The following is a 25740-nucleotide window of genomic DNA, read 5'->3' as shown; positions in this document are numbered from 1 at the left end:
AACTTTGACATAGAAACTTAATTTAAGGTTACTGCACAGATGAACAAACAATTGAACAGACATATCACTATAGAGCATCTGCAAAGTTGGGCCCTAATTAGGTTGTTAATAGTTACAAAAGACTATTTCACAATCACAATTTCAACAAGATGCATGTAGCACAGCTTTTCAATTACTTACAACAAAGATATGCGATATGAGATATTAGGTATGAGTTACTATATTATCTCTGCCTTACTCACATATAATGTATTCAATATGAAATGTGGCGATAACAAATAGTGTTCTTAATAAAAAATCCAGAAAAAAATACAAAACAGGAGCAGAGCAAACACGGACCTCTACAAAAATTAAATGTATGATCAGATGCAATGGATGTGGAAGCATCCTCTGCTGACCGTGTGATCTTTGTCGTAATCGTAAAAAGCAGAAAAAAAATTTGTAGACATTCGGTGTTTGATAATGGCCTATCAGTAAGTATGAACTAGAGCAGAACGCGATGCAAAGCAACGATTAGGTCTTCCGTTGTTGCTGCGCGTTGAAAATATATATGATTTGGTGCCAAACGTTAATAATGACAAACTTTCAGTTCTACTTTTGTTATGAGTTTAGTTTGTATAATCGATTCAAACATTCTTTAAACAATGAGAATTTTAACGGCAGGAAGCAAGCATTATTATATACATGTTCTCATGATTCATGTCAGATATTGTCTTTTCTAAAACAAATCAGATATTTTGAAATCCCGAAATTTGAAAATGTTTCGTGCTATCAATTTTTTTTAATTGGTCAAAATTAATGGCATCTCTGAACATACATACACACAGAAGTGGGTGTCGTCTAATATTATCCAATGATACGCGTAGACTTGGACATTCATAATAATAATTAGTTATCAAAGATCAGCGGGAAAAATTATGCAAAAGTGAGCGTATAAATTTTACACCGGATGGTGCTCTTTCTTAGAGACACCAACAATGAACGTGAAAATAAATAACCTTATTCACAGAAATGAATATTATTTTTCTCGACGATGCAATATTATTCAAAATGTTTTGTTTTTGTTTGTTTTGTGCTTTCCTCTGTTTTATAATAAATATGAATAAAAAAATCAAAAGTTCTGCAAAAATCTATAATGTGCAGATTTAGAGGGGGTGAGGTGTTTGTTACATAAATACTTGTTTGTATCATTGGGTTAAGCAATGTTAAGAATTATGTAATGTAGATGACCGCAGATCGCCAGGTCCCATCCTATGGATCTTCCTTAGCCAATGTTCGAAGGATGAGTTAAGTAATTGTGTACACAAAAGTCAGAAGTCTATTAATTGATGGTAACAGTATATATGCTTGATAGTCTTTATTTATATATTAATATTTAATAATATCTTAATGCATAAACAAATATCGTGCTTATGCCTGTCGTCGCACGTATGATCATCGCAGGTACATGTAAAATGTTAACTAAGGGAAAATGCAGAAATATAAAGATCATTGAATTCCTTTTTTAATAAAATAAAAGAGAAAAATTCGTATACAGTGCTTAACCATTGACGTCTAACGGCGACACACATAAACTTGGCGTGCGAAGCTTCTGTACAAAATATCCAAAAATCGTTCAAAGCGCGATTACTCTCCACGGCCAAGTGCGAGGAATGAGTAACGTAAATACATTACACAAAGCTTACGTTCTAAAATATTGCAGCTTGTAATGCTTGGTATGCTTGTAATCATATGCTCAATCGATTTATTTTCATTTTCTGTAAATAATTTATTGAATGAGAACCAAACAACTATCTAATTAACCGCTCCCTAATTTGTTTTTATTTCTATAGAAAAATGCCATATCCAAAAACGGGATTCTGAAACCATATTTTGATAAATTTGTAGATTACATTAAAAATCAAAAAAGTATTGATTGCGCCTTTAAAACACTATTATGCAGAGGGAGTTATTGTCTATTAGCAAAATGAAGCGGGTATACATGTTTTCATTTGAAGCTTTTAACTCTCATATTACGCAATATCCAAACAATACTAAATTGCATATAGATTTATAAGATAATGAACAACAACTTTCCAGTGACAGCATCATCAAAACATTAACAGTTACAAAGCAAAGAATTTCCAGGCGCATAGATCCTTTAGTGTATGGTCTCATATAAAAGCCCTTTATATTATGCACAACATGTGTTCTTATTTACAAAATATATCACATTAAACAGTTATGATGCTAAAACATGAGTAAAATTTAACATTTTTTAAAACATAGATTTCGATTTAATAATTCGAGTGGTATAATTTGCAAACATATAAAATACAAATATCAGAGGAAAACGTTCAATGTGTCAATATTATTTTTTTTTTTACTTTGAATCATATGCTACGGACCATTTCGGAGCCTTTATTTGGAAACAAATGCCCTTAATATTTTAGAAAAAAGGGGAACAACTCTAAAACGGAAGTTGCGATTTCAAATCTTTTTGTGCTGTGGAAATAATTTCAATCTGAGGTTTAAAAAACATCTAGAAGACGAATAACAATAATGAAAAATTACCATCAGAATCAGTATAAGAATTACCATAAGAATCAGTATAAGGTCTTCCTTTGAAAATGGAATACCTTATTAATGAAGAATTACCATTAGAATCAGTACAGCTTAAAAATGCCAGTCAGCATACATCCTAGCGAAAAATTGTATTTGCTAGAAAAATTTTGCATGGAACATAAAACTTATTAAAAAATTAAAAACTCAGTCGAGATTGTTGACAATCTTGTTTTATCAACGTGTTTGTCAGTGACTTTCCTCGTTTAAGAAATTGTTCATACGTAGAACATGTCTTTACGTATTAAAAACAAAATTGAGAGACAATAACTCCACATTTAGGTATATTGCTATGTAGCAGTCTCATATTTTATGATTTAATTACAAGTACATGTATATTACAAATGCATCATTTCATTTTGATATATTCATGATGTTTTGAATGCATATATATTGGTTTCTATAATTATTTTATTGATCTTAAAATACATTAGTGTGCATTCAATTATGACAACTTAATTTGTAGAAAGGTCCAGAGTTGCCTTTAGGGCAGTGATTATATTTTGGTCAAAGTTAAGTTGTGTCTTTTAATCTCATTGGTGTTTTAGTTTGTTTCTTGTTTGTCTATTGGTTGGTCGATTTCCCTCCAAAAGTTCTTTGGGTTTTAGTTTAATCTTTGTCAAGAGTTTAAAGAGAGCGGACTGTAATAAAGGTGTACAGACGTTTTTGACAAATTACATCCTTCTTGGTAATTTAATCTAATATTACTAATATTAATATCATTTATAATATTTCTACTAAATGTCAAATCAGTATTAAATCATATTTATAATTCTTTTGCACTTTCTCTGATTGAATGAATAGTGAGAGAGAGACTTTTGAAATAATAAGTTAAAGTTAAAATAGTTATAACAACTGAAGTCTCCCTAAATGTGTTTTATTAAAAAATACTTTTATGATAGTGTAATAGTTATGTAATGAATTACAGAATGCACATATACCTTGTAATTGAGTCGCATTGAACTTGGCTCAACTTGTACATGGGGCCTATTCCCATAGAATGGTATGTGTATGTTCATATGCTTAGAATATCAGATTAATGTATTATATGCATTACATAATTATAGCAATGGTTTTATAACTGAAATGTAAATGCATGTACATTGATATAAAGGAGATACTATGTAAATTGTAGTTTACTAATATGAGTTATATCCCTTTATAAAGTTAAATTACTTCAATATATTGATTGTACATCAATACGTAATTACTTGAAGTTCATGTGTTTTATGCCGTATATTCATACTTGTTATATTGTCTTTACAGGGTCAAATCAAATCTATTTATATAAATGGTGATAATAAAAGCCCGTAAATCGAACCCTAACAGGAGTGTTGATTTCTTCTTTACATCAACGGATAAACCTGTTACATAGGTAAGAAAAGTTGACAATAGAAAAATTGAAGTCAACATTTATATCATAGAGTTTTGTTGTAAATACTTTGCTAATAAAGTACGAAGGTTAATCCAAAAGTAATGTCAAAGATGCAATAAAATCGTGAAAAGTCAATGTAAAGTAAAATATTTGTGCTTTAAGATATATTCCTGTTTTAATTCAGACCTGAAAATTGAAATGCATTATGATATTTGTTACTGAAGATATTGTGCTTTATAGAGAAGGACGTAACGATAGGCACTGCAAGCTAAACAGTTATTCTGGATCAATGGCGTTCAGGTAAAATATGATAGTTTAGTCCTTAAAAAAACAATTCATTGCGATTTTCTATTCACTTTGTTATAATTTTGTCATTGCCTAAAACTAACTTTTTTGTGATCAATTTACTATTATTTTTTTTAATGTGCGATCCGTTTAATCGATGACTTTTTAAAAAGTCATAACCGTAGGCTTATAATAAAACTGATGACATAAAAACCTAGTTTTAATTTTTCTTCAAAGCGCATGTCTTCTGACTATTTTATTTATATATTCAAACGGCATATACTTTTATAAAGCATTTGAAATACGTTAAGGATACGTTGTTCACTTGCTATCACTTCCACGTTGAAATATCAATTTTTTGTACATTTTCTAGTGATTTTTATTGAAGCAAAATATCCATTGTATCACATGCTATTTCGTGATCTTAAAACAAAGAACAACGCGTAGTTATCCGAAACGCAATGTTCCCTATTCCTTAAAACAGTTAGAAAAAGTATATGTAGTATTTGTTACAAATGTTGTGTTAATTGAAGCTTTTTTAAAGGCAGAATCATATTATGTATTTTGTTCTGTAATAAAAACCTTTAGTGAGCGGCTGAACACTAAGGAAGGAACAACGTTTTTGCTAAGAAAACCACATCGTTTCGTCGAAATATTTTTATTGTTAATGTGGGAGGTAATGATTTGTGTATTCTAAATAAAAAACGAAAAGTGTTTGCAAATAAAATAAAGGCGTGGATGAAAACATTTATGGAGCATCATATTTATATCAAGTATGTTTTTATATGTGAACTATCCGTTTGTCCAACAACAAAATATGTTTATTATCAAACCAATGAAACCCAAAGAACTATTGTAAATAATATTTTAGAGCCATGTTGGATGCTGAAGAGAATATGACATTTTGGAGGCATTTGATGCTTGTGAACAGTCTGCTGGAAATGGAGTCAATTTGTCAACATTAAAAACCAAATACTCTATAAAAGTTTGAGAATGGTTGTCCTTCATGCTATACAGAAGATAATGAACCAATAATTATTAGGGCACCCGTTAAGGCACTGGTCGTGTCACTATCAATCAAAGGAACTTGTTATTTGAATTGGCATGTTAATTGATCAATTGTACAGTAAAACAGTACTGAATATCCATGGACTTTGGATATCAAATGAGATACACTTTGATAATATGTAATAGTATTCCAAGTTCGTGGTACTTCAAAGACATTATATTTGTTCAAGCCATACAGTTTGTGAAAACAGCCAAGGGACAATGTAATTTGGTCTACAATTTCACGACAAATGCATTACTAAACTAGACTTGATATGTTGCTTTTAAACAATGTTGGTAAATTTTTTTAAATAGAGTACAATGGAAAACTAAGCTGTCTCTTTTATTATTTTTATAACAGTCAATTTGCAATTGTGTAATCATATCTTCAAATTATTTTTCAACTTAAGGTAATGCAGAAAACGTCCCTCAAATTCTGTTCTGCACGTTTAAACGTGTAAAATAGATTCACACTTCATAAAAATATGATACACGGAATAATGCCTCAAATATTTTGGTCAGATATCGTGGTTGAGAAGTAAATCCCGAAGAATTTCATTTAAGAAATGGAGAATTTAAAATAATGTTGGCGATTCAACTATTTATTATTATTTCATGTAACAATAAACATTTCTTAAGATGCATAAAATACAGACAAAAAATCGTTTTTTTTTCATTTCAGTCAAAATGGCACAGGACAGGTTTTCTTTCATGTACATTGGTACAATAGATGATGTTATGAATAACACAACTTCAAAGAAAACCAGGCAAGTAGACCAGTAATATACTAAAAAAGTGATTGTCTTAAAGCTGACATGAAGTCAAATAGAGATTGATTTGTCCAATGATAAATCAATTCAAACTTCCCATTCAAAACACCCATACAGGCATCAGTGGTAATAAAACATGGGCAGTTAAGCAGAAATTTGCAGTCATTTGCGACAAATATATGTTCAAGCAGTCATATAAACTATTGAAATGGATCAAATTTAAATGCAACATTTATTTCCAATAATGAAATCTTGAGATAACAGAATAAGGGTTACTTACAGGTACTTCAGCTGAGATAGTCCGGCAAAGGCGTTGTTGTCGATCGTTGTTATCTGATTACTACTTAGATACCTGGAGGAACAAAATGATTAAAGATTTTAGAAATCTTTAATATCAAGAACTTAACATAGGCATTAATAACTGAAATTGACAAATAACTGTGCGGCTAACTCTCATTTAAAAAAAAACACATTCAAATTTAGATAGCATACTCGTAAATAATAAATATATGGGCAACACTAAATGCAATACTGCTTAATGTTTTATTTTTAGAAATGAAATTGATTCCATCAATGCGTTACATAATTGATGCAATTGGATGACTTTTTTTAACAATGATTTTATTTTATGAATAAAGTATTAGCTTTATTTTTTACACTAATGAATATAGTGAATTAATTATAACACACATAAATACATGGTGATTTTGAACGTTTCCAAGTTAAGGGTTGTTTGAGTAACATTTCATTTAATCTGAATATATTTTGCATGACTTTTTCAGATGTCTTGTAAATGACATCAAACTTCATCTGACATTCAGGAAAAAAGGTCTCATGTAATATACATCCAAAAATGATACCTTATTTCTTATATTTACATTTCCTACTATCATGACAATAACAATGCTCCATACTTTCTTTTTTGCGATGAACTAGAAAGACGCTTCGATTAAGTTGACGTGGGACAAACTCTACATATGAATAAGATGATATACCTGATTATTTACAGTTTAAGAAAGTTAGGGTGTGTTCCAAACGAAGCATAACATATGACATTTGATGCGCGATGACACAAGGAGCAAGAGCTGATAAAGTTTAGGGTTGGGAATCTCAACAGTTACATGTCAAGATACTTTATTATTACCTATTCCGAGGCGAATGGGGGTAAAATCAACTCGTTGTGGTCATGAACTTTAATTACTTGCTGCACCATAATTTTAGAAGAGAAATATACATATATATTGTTAGGTTGTCGGGATCCCAACATTTATCAAGACATGTTAGAATTTTCTTTTATTTTGGGGTTAGAATCATTCCATAGGATCATAACCTACATAAGGTTTGGTGCACCGTAACGCAAGTAATAAAAATATAAGTTTAAGGATGAAGAGAGCAATGGTTTGCAAGATATTTGGTCATTTTGAATTCCAGGGGGGTTGAAATGACAACGGATGCAAAGGCCGTGTTTTAACAGTATCTTAACACATCAGAAAAAAATATCAATGGTTTATTCAACCCATATACAAAATATATTTTACTAATTAGTAAATATTAGAAAATCAGAAAGCTGAAAAATAATATCAGAGCATGGGTTCTAATTGAATATCATAGATTTATACACATCCAAAAAAAGTCAATTACACAGTTTCTAGAGATGTGATACAACTTCTTGTAAGGCTATTTTAGCATTCCCCATGCTCCAGTATTTTAATTTCAAAAGAATGTATGTACATATTTCTTATGCATTTGGCTGAAGTAAGAGTGGGTTATCTGTTACTTTTTTATTATACTACATTTTTACATACAGAAATAACCCATGCATATTTTTTCCATGTAAAGTAACCCACTATGAATGCATTGGATACTAGGCCATGCTAGTAAATACTTATCAGAAGGATTAAAATACTTTGTCACTAACATAAAAACTGTAGACATGTCATCAGGTCTAGCACAGTTTATTGATTTACAAAATGTACCTGGTATTTATTTGCTTTTTAGCTAAATGCAGGTATTATTTCAAAATAGTTTAATTATTGTAAACGATTCAAGCCCTTCTTTGCAAAATTATTGTAATACGAAAAAGTCAAATGTAGGTTGTTTACTTCAATGTTCTTGCAAGAAATTACATGAAATATCTTAGATATACAGATTCTGAATAGTATTAGTAGAGGCATATATCAGAATCCGAGTGGTGTTTACATTCAGCAACGAGACATCATTGAAATGGTGGTTACTTTCACGAAGACAACATAGAAAGGATATTAGGATAAAAAGCATTAAGGAGGACTTTGCCTTAATCTTAATTTGATTTAGAAATCTAGTTTATGATCGGCGTACCTCATTTAATCAATAATATAGTATATGAAAGCAAATAGGACCTAGAGAAAAAAAATACGAGGTCCTGGCAAGGAATATAAAGAGCGTTCTGTATTGAACTTTGACATATAAACTTAATTTAAGGTTACTGCACAGATGAACAAACAATTGAACAGACATATCACTATAGAGCATCTGCAAAGTCGGGCCCTAATTAGGTTGTTAATAGTTACAAAAGACTATTTCACAATCACAATTTCAACAAGATGCATGTAGTACAGCTTTTCAATTACTTAAAACAAATAGTGTTCTTAATAAAAAATCCAGAAAAAAATACAAAACAGGAGCAGAGCAAACACGGACCTCTACAAAAATTAAATGTATGATCAGATACAAAGGATGTGGAAGCATCCTCTGCTGACCGTGTGATCTTTGTCGTAATCGTAAAAAACAGAAAAAAAAATTGTAGACATTCGGTGTTTGATAATGGCCGATCAGTAAGTATGAACTAGAGCAGAACGCGATGCAAAGCAACGATTAGGTCTTCCGTTGTTGCTGCGCGTTGAAAATATATATGATTTGGTGCCAAACGTTAATAATGACAAACTTTCAGTTCTACTTTTGTTATGAGTTTAGTTTGTATAATCGATTCAAACATTCTTTAAACAATGAGAATTTTAACGGCAGGAAGCAAGCATTATTATATACATGTTCTCATGATTCATGTCAGATATTGTCTTTTCTAAAACAAATCAGATATTTTGAAATCCCGAAATTTGAAAATGTTGCGTGCTATCAATTTTTTTTAATTGGTCAAAATTAATGGCATCTCTGAACATACATACACACAGAAGTGGGTGTCGTCTAATATTATCCAATGATACGCGTAGACTTGGACATTCATAATAATAATTAGTTATCAAAGATCAGCGGGAAAAATTATGCAAAAGTGAGCGTATAAATTTTACACCGGATGGTGCTCTTTCTTAGAGACACCAACAATGAACATGAAAATAAATAACCTTATTCACAGAAATGAATATTATTTTTCTCGACGATGCAATATTATTCAAAATGTTTTGTTTTTGTTTGTTTTGTGCTTTCCTCTGTTTTATAATAAATATGAATAAAAAAATCAAAAGTTCTGCAAAAATCTATAATGTGCAGATTTAGAGGGGGTGAGGTGTTTGTTACATGAATACTTGTTTGTATCATTGGGTTAAGCAATGTTAAGAATTATGTAATGTAGATGACCGCAGATCGCCAGGTCCCATCCTATTGATCTTCCTTAGCCAATGTTCGAAGGATGAGTTAAGTAATTGTGTACACAAAAGTCAGAAGTCTATTAATTGATGGTAACAGTATATATGCTTGATAGTCTTTATTTATATATTAATATTTAATAATATCTTAATGCATAAACAAATATCGTGCTAATGCCTGTCGTCGCACGTATGATCATCGCAGGTACATGTAAAATGTTAACTAAGGGAAAATGCAGAAATATAAAGATCATTGAATTCCTTTTTTAATAAAATAAAAGAGAAAAATTCGTATACAGTGCTTAACCATTGACGTCTAACGGCGACACACATAAACTTGGCGTGCGAAGCTTCTGTACAAAATATCCAAAAATCGTTCAAAGCGCGATTACTCTCCACGGCCAAGTGCGAGGAATGAGTAACGTAAATACATTACACAAAGCTTACGTTCTAAAATATTGCAGCTTGTAATGCTTGGTATGCTTGTAATCATATGCTCAATCGATTTATTTTCATTTTCTGTAAATAATTTATTGAATGAGAACCAAACAACTATCTAATTAACCGCTCCCTAATTTGTTTTTATTTCTATAGAAAAATGCCATATCCAAAAACGGGATTCTGAAACCATATTTTGATTATTTTTGTAGATTACATTAAAAATCAAAAAAGTATTGATTGCGCCTTTAAAACACTATTATGCAGAGGGAGTTATTGTCTATCAGCAAAATGAAGCGGGTATACATGTTTTCATTTCAAGCTTTTAACTCTCATATTACGCAATATCCAAACAATACTAAATTGCATATAGATTTATAAGATAATGAACAACAACTTTCCAGTGACAGCATCATCAAAACATTAACAGTTACAAAGCAAAGAATTTCCAGGCGCATAGATCCTTTAGTGTATGGTCTCATATAAAAGCCCTTTAAATTATGCACAACATGTGTTCTTATTTACAAAATATATCACATTAAACAGTTATGATGCTAAAACATGAGTAAAATTTAACATTTTTTAAAACATAGATTTCGATTTAATAATTCGAGTGGTATAATTTGCAAACATATAAAATACAAATATCAGAGGAAAACGTTCAATGTGTCAATATTATTTTTTTTTTTACTTTGAATCATATGCTACGGACCATTTCGGAGCCTTTATTTGGAAACAAATGCCCTTAATATTTTAGAAAAAAGGGGAACAACTCTAAAACGGAAGTTGCGATTTCAAATCTTTTTGTGCTGTGGAAATAATTTCAATCTGAGGTTTAAAAAACATCTAGAAGACGAATAACAATAATGAAAAATTACCATCAGAATCAGTATAAGAATTACCATAAGAATCAGTATAAGGTCTTCCTTTGAAAATGGAATACCTTATTAATGAAGAATTACCATTAGAATCAGTACAGCTTAAAAATGCCAGTCAGCATACATCCTAGCGAAAAATTGTATTTGCTAGAAAAATTTTGCATGGAACATAAAACTTATTAAAAAATTAAAAACTCAGTCGAGATTGTTGACAATCTTGTTTTATCAACGTGTTTGTCAGTGACTTTCCTCGTTTAAGAAATTGTTCATACGTAGAACATGTCTTTACGTATTAAAAACAAAATTGAGAGACAATAACTCCACATTTAGGTATATTGCTATGTAGCAGTCTCATATTTTATGATTTAATTACAAGTACCAGGGTCAATCAAAAAATACGAGGACTTTTGTCATAGCTATGTTACTTAACGTCATATCAATACTAAATTTGGTAGACATAATTTAGCAATAGTTTCAAACAATTTGCAAGAAAAAAAGTTAATAAATTCCTTTATTTCTAAGAATTATTTAAAATCTAATTCTACAAAAATTAGGTCACGGCGCACGGTCAAAATTTGTGTTATGTCAACAATACCTCATATAATGTTGAAAGTAATATCTATAAATTGGGCTTAAAACCAAATAATATTGAAACCTCAAATTAAATTTTGTCTTGGTATTCTATGTTCCAAATAATGACGGGATATATTGTTTTGTCGAACAGATATTAGTTACTAAAGACAGATAGTCCTCTTTAGAATTGACTAAAAACATCGACGTCGCCGGACGTCACGGCGCAACGAGAAGTACACACAAAATGGATTTAACTCGGGAAAAAGCCGATACAAGCTGTGAAAATGCTCAATGGTTCAAAAAATAAGTCAACAGTTATTTGCAAGTTTGTGTTTAACTGTAATAAATTTTGTGGGGGTGGTGGTAATTGTATTTTGAATATAAAACAGTCCGAAAGAGATTAGAATATCTGTAAATATTTGGTAAAAAAAAAATAAGTAACGTCAACCGACATTCAGTGTTATCCTTACTGTAAACTAATAGATACACGGTTAGAAAATGAAAACTTTGAAGAACTAACTTTGTTGTTGTGTGAAAATAAGATGTCAAGTGGTTCAGTGCAATTTTAAATTGTAAGGAGAAAGGCACAAGAGACTAAACGTGATATAAAGATGGGGTATCTCTATAAACTGAGCACGTGTAATCTTGACGTCATGTTTTGAACGTTACCGTGCGCCGTGGTGACAAAACATGTTGTTTTTAAAAAGGGGTAACAAAAATACCATTTCATCAAATGGACTAAAACTTCGCATATCAATAACATAAGTGTTGATGCACAGATTAATCTGTTAAGTATGACTTTCATGAAAAATATATGATAGACAGCCACATTGTCTTCGTATTTTTTGATTGACCCTCGTACATGTATATTACAAATGCATCATTTCATTTTGATATTTTCATGATTTTTTGAATGCATATATATTGGTTTCTATAATTATTTTATTGATCTTAAAATACATTAGTGTGCATTCATTCATGACAACTTAATTTGTAGAAAGGTCCAGAGTTGCCTTTAGGGCAGTGATTATATTTTGGTCAAAGTTAAGTTGTGTCTTTTAATCTCATTGGTGTTTTAGTTTGTTTCTTGTTTGTCTATTGGTTGGTCGATTTCCCTCCAAAAGTTCTTTGGGTTTTAGTTTAATCTTTGTCAAGAGTTTAAAGAGAGCGGACTGTAATAAAGGTGTACAGACGTTTTTGACAAATTACATCCTTCTTGGTAATTTAATCTAATATTACTAATATTAATATCATTTATAATATTTCTACTAAATGTCAAATCAGTATTAAATCATATTTATAATTCTTTTGCACTTTCTCTGATTGAATGAATAGTGAGAGAGAGACTTTTGAAATAATAAGTTAAAGTTAAAATAGTTATAACAACTGAAGTCTCCCTAAATGTGTTTTATTAAAAAATACTTTTATGATAGTGTAATAGTTATGTAATGAATTACAGAATGCACATATACCTTGTAATTGAGTCGCATTGAACTTGGCTCAACTTGTACATGGGGCCTATTCCCATAGAATGGTATGTGTATGTTCATATGCTTAGAATATCAGATTAATGTATTATATGCATTACATAATTATAGCAATGGTTTTATAACTGAAATGTAAATGCATGTACATTGATATAAAGGAGATACTATGTAAATTGTAGTTTACTAATATGAGTTATATCCCTTTATAAAGTTAAATTACTTCAATATATTGATTGTACATCAATACGTAATTACTTGAAGTTCATGTGTTTTATGCCGTATATTCATACTTGTTATATTGTCTTTACAGGGTCAAATCAAATCTATTTATATAAATGGTGATAATAAAAGCCCGTAAATCGAACCCTAACAGGAGTGTTGATTTCTTCTTTACATCAACGGATAAACCTGTTACATAGGTAAGAAAAGTTGACAATAGAAAAATTGAAGTCAACATTTATATCATAGAGTTTTGTTGTAAATACTTTGCTAATAAAGTACGAAGGTTTATCCAAAAGTAATGTCAAAGATGCAATAAAATCGTGAAAAGTCAATGTAAAGTAAAATATTTGTGCTTTAAGATATATTCCTGTTTTAATTCAGACCTGAAAATTGAAATGCATTATGATATTTGTTACTGAAGATATTGTGCTTTATAGAGAAGGACGTAACGATAGGCACTGCAAGCTAAACAGTTATTCTGGATCAATGGCGTTCAGGTAAAATATGATAGTTTAGTCCTTAAAAAAACAATTCATTGCGATTTTCTATTCACTTTGTTATAATTTTGTCATTGCCTAAAACTAACTTTTTTGTGATCAATTTACTATTATTTTTTTTAATGTGCGATCCGTTTAATCGATGACTTTTTAAAAAGTCATAACCGTAGGCTTATAATAAAACTGATGACATAAAAACCTAGTTTTAATTTTTCTTCAAAGCGCATGTCTTCTGATTATTTTATTTATATATTCAAACGGCATATACTTTTATAAAGCATTTGAAATACGTTAAGGATACGTTGTTCACTTGCTATCACTTCCACGTTGAAATATCAATTTTTTGTACATTTTCTAGTGATTTTTATTGAAGCAAAATATCCATTGTATCACATGCTATTTCGTGATCTTAAAACAAAGAACAACGCGTAGTTATCCGAAACGCAATGTTCCCTATTCCTTAAAACAGTTAGAAAAAGTATATGTAGTATTTGTTACAAATGTTGTGTTAATTGAAGCTTTTTTAAAGGCAGAATCATATTATGTATTTTGTTCTGTAATAAAAACCTTTAGTGAGCGGCTGAACACTAAGGAAGGAACAACGTTTTTGCTAAGAAAACCACATCGTTTCGTCGAAATATTTTTATTGTTAATGTGGGAGGTAATGATTTGTGTATTCTAAATAAAAAACGAAAAGTGTTTGCAAATAAAATAAAGGCGTGGATGAAAACATTTATGGAGCATCATATTTATATCAAGTATGTTTTTATATGTGAACTATCCGTTTGTCCAACAACAAAATATGTTTATTATCAAACCAATGAAACCCAAAGAACTATTGTAAATAATATTTTAGAGCCATGTTGGATGCTGAAGAGAATATGACATTTTGGAGGCATTTGATGCTTGTGAACAGTCTGCTGGAAATGGAGTCAATTTGTCAACATTAAAAACCAAATACTCTATAAAAGTTTGAGAATGGTTGTCCTTCATGCTATACAGAAGATAATGAACCAATAATTATTAGGGCACCCGTTAAGGCACTGGTCGTGTCACTATCAATCAAAGGAACTTGTTATTTGAATTGGCATGTTAATTGATCAATTGTACAGTAAAACAGTACTGAATATCCATGGACTTTGGATATCAAATGAGATACACTTTGATAATATGTAATAGTATTCCAAGTTCGTGGTACTTCAAAGACATTATATTTGTTCAAGCCATACAGTTTGTGAAAACAGCCAAGGGACAATGTAATTTGGTCTACAATTTCACGACAAATGCATTACTAAACTAGACTTGATATGTTGCTTTTAAACAATGTTGGTAAATTTTTTTAAATAGAGTACAATGGAAAACTAAGCTGTCTCTTTTATTATTTTTATAACAGTCAATTTGCAATTGTGTAATCATATCTTCAAATTATTTTTCAACTTAAGGTAATGCAGAAAACGTCCCTCAAATTCTGTTCTGCACGTTTAAACGTGTAAAATAGATTCACACTTCATAAAAATATGATACACGGAATAATGCCTCAAATATTTTGGTCAGATATCGTGGTTGAGAAGTAAATCCCGAAGAATTTCATTTAAGAAATGGAGAATTTAAAATAATGTTGGCGATTCAACTATTTATTATTATTTCATGTAACAATAAACATTTCTTAAGATGCATAAAATACAGACAAAAAATCGGTTTTTTTCATTTCAGTCAAAATGGCAGAGGACAGGTTTTCTTTCATGTACATTGGTACAATAGATGATGTTATGAATAACACAACTTCAAAGAAAACCAGGCAAGTAGACCAGTAATATACTAAAAAAGTGATTGTCTTAAAGCTGACATGAAGTCAAATACAGATTGATTTGTCCAATGATAAATCAATTCAAACTTCCCATTCAAAACACCCATACAGGCATCAGTGGTAATAAAACATGGGCAGTTAAGCAGAAATTTGCAGTCATTTGCGACAAATATATGTTCAAGCAGTCATATAAACTATTGAAATGGATCAGATTTAAATGCAACATTTATTTCCAATAATGAAATCTTGAGATAACAGAATAAGGGTTACTTACAGGTACTTCAGCTGAGATAGTCCGGCAAAGGCGTTGTTGTCGATCGTTGTTATCTGATTGAAATGTAGATACCTGGAGGAACAAAATGATTAAAGAGTTTATAAATCTTTGATATCCAGAACTTAACATAGGCATTAATAACTGAAATTGACAAATAACTGTGCGGCTAACTCTCATTTAAAAAAAAAACACATTCAAATTCAGATAGCATACTCGTAAATAATAAATATATGGGCAACACTAAATGCAATACTGCTTAATGTTTTATTTTTAGAAATGAAATTGATTCCACCAATGCGTTACATAATTGATGCAATTGGATGACTTTTTTTAACAATGATTTTATTTTATGAATAAAGTATTAGCTATATTTTTTACACTAATGAATATAGTGAATTAATTATAACACACATAAATACATGGTGATTTTGAACGTTTCCAAGTTAAGGGTTGTTTGAGTAACATTTCATTTAATCTGAATATATTTTGCATGACTTTTTCAGATGTCTTGTAAATGACATCAAACTTCATCTGACATTCAGGAAAAAAGGTCTCATGTAATATACATCCAAAAATGATACCTTATTTCTTATATTTACATTTCCTACTATCATGACAATAACAATGCTCCATACTTTCTTTTTTGCGATGAACTAGAAAGACGCTTCGATTAAGTTGACGTGGGACAAACTCTACATATGAATAAGATGATATACCTGATTATTTACAGTTTAAGAAAGTTAGGGTGTGTTCCAAACGAAGCATAACATATGACATTTGATGTGCGATGACACAAGGAGCAAGAGCTGATAAAGTTTAGGGTTGGGAATCTCAACAGTTACATGTCAAGATATTTTATTATTTCCTATTCCGAGGCGAATGGGGGTAAAATCAACTCGTTGTGGTCATGACCTTTAATTACTTGCTGCACCATAATTTTAGAAGAGAAATATACATATATATTGTTAGGTTATCGGGATCCCAACATTTATCAAGACATGTTAGAATTTTCTTTTATTTTGGGGTTAGAATCATTCCATAGGATCATAACCTACATAAGGTTTGGTGCACCGTAACGCAAGTAATAAAAATATAAGTTTAAGGATGAAGAGAGCAATGGTTTGCAAGATATTTGGTCATTTTGATTCCAGGGGGGGTTGAAATGACAACGGATGCAAAGGCCGTGTTTTAACAGTATCTTAACATATCAGAAAAAAATATCAATGGTTTATTCAACCCATATACAAAATATATTTTACTAATTAGTAAATATTAGAAAATCAGAAAGCTGAAAAATAATATCAGCATGGGTTCTAATTGAATATCATAGATTTATACACATCCAAAAAAAGTCAATTACACAGTTTCTAGAGATGTGATACAACTTCTTGTAAGGCTATTTTAGCATTCCCCATGCTCCAGTATTTTGATTTCAAAAGAATGTATGTACATGTTTCTTATGCATTTGGCTGAAGTAAGAGTGGGTTATCTGTTACCTTTTTATTATACTACATTTTTACATACAGAAATAACCCATGCATATTTTTTCCATGTAAAGTAACCCACTATGAATGCATTGGATACTAGGCCATGCTAGTAAATACTTATCAGAAGGATTAAAATACTTTGTCACTGACATAAAAACTGTTGACATGTCATCAGGTCTAGCACAGTTTATTGCTTTACAAAATGTACCTGGTATTTATTTGCTTTTTAGCTAAATGCAGGTATCATTTCAAAATAGTTTTATTATTGTAAACGATTCAAGCCCTTCTTTGCAAAATTATTGTAATACGAAAAAGTCAAATGTAGGTTGTTTACTTCAATGTTCTTGCAAGAAATTACATGAAATATCTTAAATATACACATTCTGAATAGTGTTAGTAGAGGCATATATCAGAATCCGAGTGGTGTTTACATTCAGCAACAAAACATCATTAAAATGGTGGTTACCATCACAAAGACATCGCTTTATAAAGGATATAAGGATGAAAAGCGTTAAGGAGGACTTTGCCTTGATCTTAATCTGATTTAGAAATCTAGTTTATGATCGGCGTACCTCATTTAATCAATAATATGGTATTAGAAAGCAAATAGGACCTAGAGAAAAAAAAATACGAGGTCCTGGCAAGGAATATAAAAAGCGTTCTGTATTGAACTTTGACATAGAAACTTAATTTAAGGTTACTGCACAGATGAACAAACAATTGAACAGACATATCACTATAGAGCATCTGCAGAGTTGAACCCTAAATAGGTTGTTAATAGTTACAAAAGACTATTTCTACAAAAACAATTTCAACAAGATGCATGTAGTACAGCTTTTCAATTACTTAAAACAAATAGTGTTCTTAATCAAAAGTCCAGAGAAAATACAAAACAGGAGCAGAGCAAACACGGAACTCTACAAAAATTAAATGTATGATCAGATGCAAAGGATGTGTAAGGATCCTCTGTTGACCGTGTGATCTTTGTCGTAATCGTAAAAAACAGAAAAAAATTGTAGACATTCGGTGTTTAATAATGGCCTAACAATTAGTATGAACTAGAGCAGAGTTCGGTGCAAAGCAACGAGTAGGCCTTCCGTTGTTGCTGCGAGTTGAAAATATATAGGATTTGGTGTCAAACGATTATAATGACTAACTTTCAGTTCTACTTTCGTTATGAAAACGTGTTGTGATTGAAAGCTTGTATGAAAACATTTTCGAAAAAAAAGCGGAATATGTCTTGAAAATGTTTGGGAAAACTACTCGTCGAACACAGTTTGTCTAATCGTTTCAAAAAGACTTTAAACAATGAAAATTTTAACGGCGGATAGCAAGCATTGTTTTATACATGTTCTCGTGATTCATGTCAGAAATCTCGAAATTTGAAAATGTTGCGTGCTGTCTAAATTGTTTAATTTGTCAAAATTGATGGCATCTCTGAACATGCATACATACAGAAGTGTGTGTCGTCTAATATTATCTAATGATGCGCGTAGACTTGGATATTTAACAAAATATTCAGTTATCAAAGATCAGCGGGAAATTTTATGCAAAAGTGAGAGTATAAATTTTACACCGGATGGTGCTCTTTCCTAGAGACACCGCCATGTAACAGGAAAATAAATAACCTTATTCACAGAAATTAATATTACTTTTCTCGATGATCCAATAATATTCAAAATGTTTTGTTTGTTTTGTGCTTTCCTCTGTTTTATAATAGATATGAAAAGAAAATTATTTAAAGTTCTGCAAAAATCTATAATGTGCAGATTTAGAGGGGGTAAGATGTTTGTTACATGAATCCTTGTTTGTATCATTGGGTAAAGCATTGTTAGGGATTTTGTTACGTAGATGACCGCAGATCCCATACTATGGATCTTCCTTGGCCAATGTTCCAAGGATGAGCTAAGTAAGTGTGAACACAAAAGTCAGAAGTCTATTGATTGATTGTAGCAGTATATATGCTTGATAGTCTTTATTTATATATTAATATTTAATAATATCCTAATGAATAAACTAATATCGTGCTAATGCATGTCGTCGCACGTATGATCATCGCAGGTACATGTAAAATATTACCTAAGGGAAAATGCAGAAATATAAAGATCATTGAATTCCTTTTCTAATAAAATAAAAGAGGAAAATTCGTATACAGTGCTTAATCATTGAAGTCTAACGGCGACACACATAAACTTCGCTTGCAAAGCTTCTGTACAAAATATCCACAAATCGTTCAAAGCGCAATTACTCTCCACGGCCAAGTGCAAGGAATGAGTATCGTAAAAACATTACACAAAGCTTACGTTCTAAAATATTGCAGCTAGTGTATGCTTGTAATCATATGCTCAATCGATTTTTTTTTTCTGTACTTATTTATTGAATGAAAACCAAACAACTATCTAATTAACCGCTCCTTCGTTTTTCTTTTTATAGAAACATGCCATATCCAAAAACGAGTTGCGAAAAAAGCATGGGATTCTGAAACCATATTTTGATAAATTTGTAGATTACATTATAACAAAAAAGTATTGATTGCGCCTTTAAAACACTATTATGCAGAGGGAGTTATTGTCTATTGGCAAAATGAAAGCGGGTATGCATGTTTTCATTTGAAGCTTTTAACTCTCATATTACGCAATATCAAAACAATATTAAATTGCATATATATTTATAAGATAATGAACAACAACTTTCCAGTGACAGCATCATCAAAACATTAACAGTTTTTTAGTTATAAAGCAAAGAATTTCCAGGCGCATAGATCCTTTAATGTATGATCTCAAATTACAGCCCTTAAATTATGCACAACATGTGTTCTTATTTACAAAATATATCACATTAAACAGTTATGATGCTAAATATTTTTTTTAAAACATAGATTTCGATTTAATAATTCGAGTGGTATAATTGGCAAACATAGAAAATACAAATATCAGAGGAAAACGTTCAATGCGTCAATATTATTTTTTTTTACTTTGAATCATATGCTACGGACCATTTCGGAGCCTTTATTTGGAAACGGTTTGTTCCCGTTTTGCACACATTTGAAAATTAGGTATCGAAAAAATGTGTGCGAAACGGGAATTTGACCAGGTGAGATAATTGCTTAATTGTTCATACGTAGAACATGTCTTTACGTATTAAAAACAAAATTGAGAGACAAAAACTCCACATTTAGGTTTATTGCTATGAAGCAGTCTCATATTTTATGATTTAATTACAAGTACATGTATATTACATATGCATCATTTCATTTTGATATTTTCATGATTTTTTGAATGCATATATATTGGTTTCTATAATTATTTTATTGATCTTAAAATACATTAGTGTGCATTCATTCATGACAACTTAATTTGTAGAAAGGTCCAGAGTTGCCTTTAGGGCAGTGATTATATTTTGGTCAAAGTTAAGTTGTGTCTTTTAATCTCATTGGTGTTTTAGTTTGTTTCTTGTTTGTCTATTGGTTGGTCGATTTCCCTCCAAAAGTTCTTTGGGTTTTAGTTTAATCTCTGTCAAGAGTTTGAAGAGAGCGGACTGTAATAAAGGTGTACAGACGTTTTTGACAAATTACATCTCTTCTTGGTAAGTTAATCTAATATTACTAATATCAATATCATTTATAATATTTCTACTAAATGTCAAATCAGTATTAAATCATATTTATAATTCTTTTGCACTTTCTCTGATTGAATGAAAAGTGAGAGAGAGACTTTTGAAATAATAAGTTAAAGTTAAAATAGTTATAACAACTGAAGTCTCCCTAAATGTGTTTTATTAAAAAATACTTTTATGATAGTGTAATAGTTATGTAATGAATTACAGAATGCACATATACCTTGTAATTGAGTCGCATTGAACTTGGCTCAACTTGTACATGGGGCCTATTCCCATAGAATGGTATGTGTATGTTCATATGCTTAGAATATCAGATTAATGTATTATATGCATTACATAATTATAGCAATGGTTTTATAACTGAAATGTAAATGCATGTACATTGATATAAAGGAGATACTATGTAAATTGTAGTTTACGTATGAGTTATATCCCTTTATAAAGTTAAATTACTTCAATATATTGATTGTACATCAATACGTAATTACTTGAAGTTCATGTGTTTTATGCCGTAATTCATACTTGTTATATTGTCTTTACAGGGTCAAATCAAATCTATTTATATAAATGGTGATAATAAAAGCCCGTTAATCGAACCCTAACAGGAGTGTTGATTTCTTCTTTACATCAACGGATAAACCTGTTACATAGGTAAGAAAAGTTGACAATAGAAAAATTGAAGTCAACATTTATATCAGTTTTGTTGTAAATACTTTGCTAATAAAGTACGAAGGTTAATCCAAAAGTAATGTCAAAGATGCAATAAAATCGTGAAAAGTCAATGAAAAGTAAAATTTTCGTGCTTTAAGATATATTCCTGTTTTAATTCAGACCTGAAAATTGAAATGCATTATGATATTTGTTACTGAAGATATTGTGCTTTATAGAGAAGGACGTAACGATAGTCACTGCAAGCTAAACAGTTATTCTGGATCATTGGCGTTCAGGTAAAATATGATAGTTTAGTCCTTAAAAAAACAATTCATTACGATTTTCTATTCACTTTGTTATAATTTTGTCATTGCCTAAAACTAACTTTTTTGTGATCAATTTACTATTTTTTTTTTAATGTGCGATCCGTTTAATCGATGACTTTTTAAAAAGTCATAACCGTAGGCTTATAATAAAACTGATGACATAAAAACCTAGTTTTAATTTTTCTTCAAAGCGCATGTCTTCTGATTATTTTATTTATATATTCAAATGGCATATACTTTTATAAAGCATTTGAAATACGTTAAGGATACGTTGTTCACTTGCTATCACTTCCACGTTGAAATATCAATTTTTTGTACATTTTTCTAGTGATTTTTATTGAAGCAAAATATCCATTGTATCACATGCTTTTTCGTGATCTTAAAACAAAGAACAACGCGTAGTTATCCGAAACGCAATGTTCCCTATTCCTTAAAACAGTTTGAAAAAGTATATGTAGTATTTGTTACAATTGTTGTGTTAATTGAAGCTTTTTTAAAGGCAGAATCATATTATGTATTTTGTTCTGTAATAAAAACCTTTAGTGAGCGGCTGAACACTAAGGAAGGAACAACGTTTTTGCTAAGAAAACCACATCGTTTCGTCGAAATATTTTTTATTGTTAATGTGGGAGGTAATGATTTGTGTATTCTAAATAAAAAACGAAAAGTGTTTGCAAATAAAATAAAGGCGTGGATGAAAACATTTATGGAGCATCATATTCATATCAAATATGTTTTTATATGTGAACTATCCGTTTGTCGAACAACAAAATATGTTTATGTGCAAACCAATGAAACCCAAAGAACTATTGTAAATAATATTTTAGAGCCATGTTGGATGCTGAAGAGAATATGACATTTTGGAGGCATTTGATGCTTGTGAACAGTCTGCTGGAAATGGAGTCAGTTTGTCAACATTAAAAACCGAATACTCTATAAAAGTTTGAGAATGGTGGTCCTTCATGCTATACAGAAGATAATGAACCAATAATTATTAGGGCACCCGTCAAGGCACTGGTCGTGTCACTATCAATCAAAGGAACTTGTTATTTGAATTGGCATGTTAATTGATCAATTGTACAGTAAAACAGTACTGAATATCCATGGACTTTGGATATCAAATGAGATACACTTTGAAAATATGTAATAGTATACCAAGTTCGTGGTACTTCAAAGACATTATATTTGTTCAAGCCATATAGTTTGTGAAAACAGCCAAGGGACAATGTAATTTGGTCTACAATTTCACGACAAATGCATTACTAAACTAGACTTGATATGTTGCTTTTAAACAATGTTGGTAAATTTTTTTAAATAGAGTACAATGGAAAACTTAGCTGTCTCTTTTATTATTTTTATAACAGTCAATTTGCAATTGTGTAATCATATCTTCAAATTATTTTTCAACTTAAGGTAATGCAGGAAACCGTCCCTCAAATTCTGTTTTGCACGTTTAAACGTGTAAAATAGATTCACACTTCATAAAAATATGATACACGGAATAATGCCTCAAATATTTTGGTCAGATATCGTGGTTGAGAAGTAAATCCCGAAGAATTTCATTTAAGAAATGGAGAATTTAAAATAATGTTGGCGATTCAACTATTTATTATTATTTCATGTAACAATAAACATTTCTAAAGATGCATAAAATACAGACAAAAAATCGGTTGTTTTCATTTCAGTCAAAATGGCAGAGGAAAGGTTTTCTTTCATGTACATTGGTACAATAGATGATGTTATGAATAACACAACTTCAAAGAAAACCAGGCAAGTAGACCAGTAATATACTAAAAAAGTGATTGTCTTAAAGCTGACATGAAGTCAAATACAGATTGATTTGTCCAATGATAAATCAATTCAAACTTCCCATTCAAAACACCCATGCAGGCATCAGTGGTAATAAAACATGGGCAGTTAAGCAGAAATTTGCAGTCATTAGAGCTAAACTAATTGCGACAAATATATGTTTAAGCAGTCATATAAACTATTGAAATGGATCAAATTTAAATGCAACATTTATCTCCAAGAATGAAATCTTGAGATAACAGAATAAGGGTTACTTACAGGTACTTCAGCTGAGATAGCCCGGCAAAGGCGTTGTTGTCGATCGTTGTTATCTGATTGTAATTTAGAAGCCTGGAGGAACAAAATGATTAAAGAGTTTAGAAATCATTAATATCAAGAACTTAACATAGGCATTAATAACTGAAATTGACAAATAACTGTGCGGCTAACTCTCATTTGAAAAAAAAACATTCAAATTTAGATAGCATACTAGTAAATAATAAATATATGGGCAACACTAAATGCAATACTGCTTAATGTTTTATTTTTAGAAATGAAATTGATTCCATCAATGCGTTACATAATTGATGCAATTGGATGACTTTTTTTAACAATGATTTTATTTTATGAATAAAGTATTAGCTATATTTTTTACACTAATGAATATAGTGAATTAATTAAAACACACATAAATACATGGTGATTTTGAACGTTTCCAAGTTAAGGGTTGTTTGAGTAACATTTCATTTAATCTAAATATATTTTGCATGACTTTTTCAGATGTCTTGTAAATGACATCAAGCTTCATCTGACATTCAGGAAAAAAGGTCTCATGTAATATACATCCAAAAATGATGCCTTATTTCTTATATTTACATTTCCTACAATCATGACAATAACAATGCTCCATACTTTCTTTTTTGCGATGAACTAGAAAGACGCTTCGATTAAGTTGACGTGGGACAAACTCTTCATATGAATAAGATGATATACCTGATTATTTACAGTTTAAGAAAGTAAGGGTGTGTTCCAAACGAAGCATAACATATAACATTTGATGCGCGATGACACAAGGAACAAGAGCTGATAAAGTTTAGGGTTGGGAATCTCAACAGTTACATGTCAAGATATTTTATTATTTCCTATTCCGAGGCGAATGGGGGTAAAATCAACTCGTTGTGGTCATGAACTTTAATTACTTGCTGCACCATAATTTTAGAAGAGAAATATACATATATATTGTTAGGTTGTCGGGATCCCAACATTTATCAAGACATGTTAGAATTTTCTTTTATTTTGGGGTTAGAATCATTCCATAGGATCATAACCTACATAAGGTTTGGTGCACCGTAACGCAAGTAATAAAAATATAAGTTTAAGGATGAAGAGAGCAATGGTTTGCAAGATATTTGGTCAATTTGAATTCCAGGGGGGTTGAAATGACAACGGATGCAAAGGCCGTGTTTTAACAGTATCTTAACATATCAGAAAAAAATATCAATGGTTTATTCAACCCATATACAAAATATATTTTACTAATTAGTAAATATTAGAAAATCAGAAAGCTGAAAAATAATATCAGAGCATGGGTTCTAATTGAATGACATAGATTTATACACATCCAAAAAAAGTCAATTACACAGTTACTAGAGATGTGATACAACTTCTTGTAAGGCTATTTTAGCATTCCCCATGCTCCAGTATTTTGATTTCAATAGAATGTATGTACATGTTTCTAATGCATTTGGCTGAAGTAAGAGTGGGTTATCTGTTACTTTTTAATTATACTACATTTTTACATACAGAAATAACCAATGCATATTTTTTTCCATGTGAAGTAACCCACTATGAATGCATTGGATACTAGGCCATGCTAGTAAATACTTATCAGAAGGATTAAAATACTTTGTCACTAACATAAAAACTGTAGACATGTCAATAGGTCTAGCACAGTTTATTGATTTACAAAATGTACCTGGTCTTTATTTGCTTTTTAGCTAAATGCAGGTATCATTTCAAAATAGTTGTATTATTGTAA

General features: G+C 30.5%; 1 protein-coding gene and 1 long non-coding RNA gene across 18 annotated transcripts in view; one reads left to right on the top strand and one right to left on the bottom strand.

Moving 5' to 3' along the window:
* Positions 1–25740, bottom strand: part of LOC128183990 (slit homolog 1 protein-like) — a 116952-nt gene that overhangs the window by 25688 nt on the left and 65524 nt on the right. For 11 of the 17 annotated variants that reach the window (XM_052853257.1, XM_052853253.1, XM_052853252.1 and 8 more), the window contains 3 exons: positions 23982–24053; positions 15833–15904; positions 6359–6430 (listed from right to left, as the gene is read on the bottom strand). In XM_052853257.1, coding sequence (XP_052709217.1) covers positions 6359–6430; positions 15833–15904; positions 23982–24053 — 216 coding nt within the window. The remainder of the gene's footprint in view (positions 1–6358; positions 6431–15832; positions 15905–23981; positions 24054–25740) is intronic. The other 6 variants (XM_052853250.1, XM_052853249.1, XM_052853246.1 and 3 more) reach the window with 6 other exon arrangements.
* LOC128183991 (uncharacterized) lies at positions 19929–23257 on the top strand. Its single transcript, XR_008243675.1, has 5 exons — positions 19929–20904; positions 21145–21219; positions 21480–21588; positions 21825–21884; positions 22742–23257. It is a non-coding gene; the product is annotated as an uncharacterized LOC128183991 (long non-coding RNA).

This window comes from Crassostrea angulata, chromosome 5, assembly GCF_025612915.1.
Source record: "Crassostrea angulata isolate pt1a10 chromosome 5, ASM2561291v2, whole genome shotgun sequence".
NCBI lineage: Eukaryota > Metazoa > Mollusca > Bivalvia > Ostreida > Ostreidae > Magallana > Magallana angulata.
The sequence above is the reverse complement of the archived record's forward strand: the minus strand, read 5'-3'. Positions and strand labels throughout refer to the sequence as shown.